Source organism: Lolium perenne, chromosome 5 (genome assembly GCF_019359855.2).
Source record: "Lolium perenne isolate Kyuss_39 chromosome 5, Kyuss_2.0, whole genome shotgun sequence".
In the NCBI taxonomy this organism is placed as follows: domain Eukaryota; kingdom Viridiplantae; phylum Streptophyta; class Magnoliopsida; order Poales; family Poaceae; genus Lolium; species Lolium perenne.
In genome coordinates, this window is record NC_067248.2 from 20937555 (window position 1) to 20940633 (window position 3079).

A 3079-nucleotide genomic window follows, 5' to 3' on the forward strand; every position below is an offset into this window, starting at 1 on the left:
CCACTAGTGAAGATAGCTGGGAACCCCGGTCCATCTTTCATCATCATATACTTGTTCTATATGTCATTGGAAGTAGTATCAACTATTTTCTGGTGCCATTGCCTCTGTATTCTTTACGCTGCTGTTATCTTGTTACTATTGCTCTCATATTACTGCTGCTTTCACATCACCCCTGTTACTAGTGCTTTTCCAGATGCGGCTGAATTGACAACTCAGTTGTTAAGGCTTATAAGTATTCTTTACCTCCCCTTGTGTCGAATCAATAAATTTGGGTTTTACTTCCCTCGAAGACTGTTGCGATCCCCTATACTTGTGGGTTATCAAGACTATTTTCTGGCGCCGTTGCCGGGGAGGAATCAAGACACTCCATCACGCCCCGTCAACCGCCATCAGTGGCACGAGCGAGGGGTCTGGGGCGAGGAGACGGAACTGGAAGTGGGGCTTCCAGATGGAGAGATGCGTGGCGGATCTCAGCGGCGGGGCGGCGCTCAAGTCGGCCAGCGAGTTGCCGGAGCCCGGGGCTGAACCCCAGCTCGCCTCTCCTGGGGCAGGTAGGAGTCACGGGGAAAAGGTCACGGAAGAGGACTAGAGGAGGGAGGAATCGCTTGGGGAGGGTGAAAAAAAAATCCAACCGGCCCGTTTCCACTTACCAATGGCTTGGTGGGTAAATATCATGTTTTTTTCTCAACGCAACGCAGCGAAATCTGCCTCTATCGTTGATTCCAGTTTGCACTAGCAAAATCTGCTGCGTTACGAGAATCGCTGTCAGCTTCGTATGCGTTTGGTTCAGATTTTAGCTTCCTTTTTTTCGTTTTTTCATTCTTTTTTCTTGTTTTGGTTCTCTTTTCTGTTAAATTTCATATCTAGTCTACCCTAATTTATTTGGGAAAAAAGGCTTCCATGTTGTTGTTGTATTACCGTTACACAGGATGGATTGATTCATACAAACATTATTTTTAAAATCCCACGCCCCTGACAAAACTTCGAGTGGTACACTTGTCTCTCCCATATTCATCGTTGATGGCAAATAAATCCGTGTATATTTTCTACTCTAATTTTAACGTAGATACTACGTCAAGGTTGTTTGATCACTTGTTGTTTATTGTGTGAAGAAGAGTAGGGGGATGGGCCAGGCGCTTGGCTCGCAGGAACGGCTGCGCCGCCGAGTCCCAAGCGGCAAATCTCGTCATCGCTAGGAGCGTCCCACCGCTGAGTCCGTGCCCTGAGCGCCTCCATCTCCGTCTTGCACTCCTCGAGCCCCATTGCCGCCACTCTCCGCCGTTGCGCCGCCGCCACCTCGCCGGCGGCCTGGTCAAACACCACCTCCCACCCATCCTCCCACGCCCCGCTCGCGTCGCACAGCTCCAGCGTCCCGTTACGCCACTCCGTCCCGCTCCACCGGCGGTTCATGAGCTCCACCACGCACCTCCCCTCCATGCCGCAAGCCACAGGGCGACGACATGGCCGACACTTGACCCCGCTGAGCGGGCCGCGGCTCCCAATTGATGCCACAGGGATATCAGTACCCCTCGTCGGAAACCTGTACCGGCGGTCGCTCAGTACGCAGAACGGCAGCCGTCGCTCACTTGCTGCCACCCTAGAAACATCTAGCTGCGCCTTGAATGCCGCCTCGGAGTTGAGGTTCTTGTACCCGGCCACGCCGAGCCGGGGCAGCATGGAGAGGCGGGACAAGGCGACCTCTGAGGCGTTGCGGCTCCCGACACCGAGCCGGTCGTTGAGGCCGCCAAACGCAGTGCCCTCCGGGACGACGTAGACGGCATCGGAGCGCGGGAAGGCGTCGTCGACGGAGAGCGGGGCGTTCCAGTAGCCGTCGACGCGGGTGCGGAGGATCCACGTGTAGGTGAAGTTGCCTCGCGATTCGCGCTCCCGGATTAGGTCCAGGCAGCCCTCCACCAGTTGGAAGTACCGGAGAAGACCCTGCAGAATAGTCGCGATCGATGTAGGAGCACGTAGGACTGGAGCAGCAAATAAGGCAAGACCTGATCAGCGCGCGCGCATGATGCAGCACGGGACGAGTTTCGAACCTGGATGCCGTTGGGGGAGCCATTAGCGGTGAGGACGCGTGCGCGCTCGGGGGTCTCCTCCACGGGCTCCGGCCGGAACACCCTCACGGCGGCCAGCGTGGAGGAGTTGCCCAGGGCGCGCGCGAGGAGAGACAACTTGTACGCGTCGGCATCAAGCGGGCTGTGCAGGAACACGTCCACGCCGCCGCCGGCGAGGTGGAGCGTCGGCGCGTCCAGGAGGTGGCGCGCGATGGAGGGCCCCGTCAGCTCGAACCGCCGCGCCCCGCCCACCAGGCACACCGCCACGCGCCCGCTTCGCGGAGGCGCCACGGGAGAATGCTTCTGCAGGGGGACGCGCAGCTGGAAATGCATCGGGAGGCGGAGGGCATACGGGAAGGTGAGCGCTGCGGCCACGAAGAGCAGCAGCGGTGCCAGCACCGCGACCAGGGGCCACCGGGACGACCGCGGCGAGGCAGGGCTGTACTCGACGACGACCTTGCGCGCTGGCTTCATTGCTGCGCGCGCACGGAGACGAAGTAGATCGAGGGGCTAGGTAGTTTGCGAGCTAGATCATGGCGTCCGTACGCAAGGGGAGATGCATGGGAAGCCGGCGGCTGCCGGGAGGATGGCGTTATCGAACTCCTTCGCTGTTGGGGTCGCGCGCGATTCCAATTGGTGCTTTTCTCCGATCATAGTCATGCACTGGAGTATATATATATATATATACTCTCACGGTAAGTGTGTAATACTCCCGCTTTGCATCTATAATATAGTGAGTATTGGTTTCTGCGAAAGTCCAGCTACTAAATATAATCAAATCTATTATGGAAAAATACATATATCTACATTCTACAATAACGAATGCCTACCATATTATAATATAGTTCATGATGTTTCTAGGAGTATTGGTTTGATATTTTAGATGTGGATATTTTCCATGTACTCAAAGTTTACACGGTTTAACTTAAAAAAAAAAAACTAATCCGCACTCTGTTCTAGCACGGAGGAAGTACTAATGTACTATAGTAATGGTACATATGCAGAGAAATGCATAT

General features: G+C 55.1%; 1 protein-coding gene across 1 annotated transcript; it reads right to left on the reverse strand.

Moving 5' to 3' along the window:
• Positions 1–955: 955 nt before the first annotated feature.
• Positions 956–2691, reverse strand: LOC139831222 (uncharacterized). The gene is made up of 2 exons (XM_071820567.1): positions 2046–2691; positions 956–1938 (listed from the first exon to the last, which is right to left on the reverse strand). The coding sequence occupies exons 1-2, from the start codon at positions 2535–2537 to the stop codon at positions 1075–1077; spliced, it is 1356 nt and encodes a 451-aa protein (XP_071676668.1). The 5' UTR covers positions 2538–2691; the 3' UTR covers positions 956–1074.
• Positions 2692–3079: the final 388 nt, after the last annotated feature.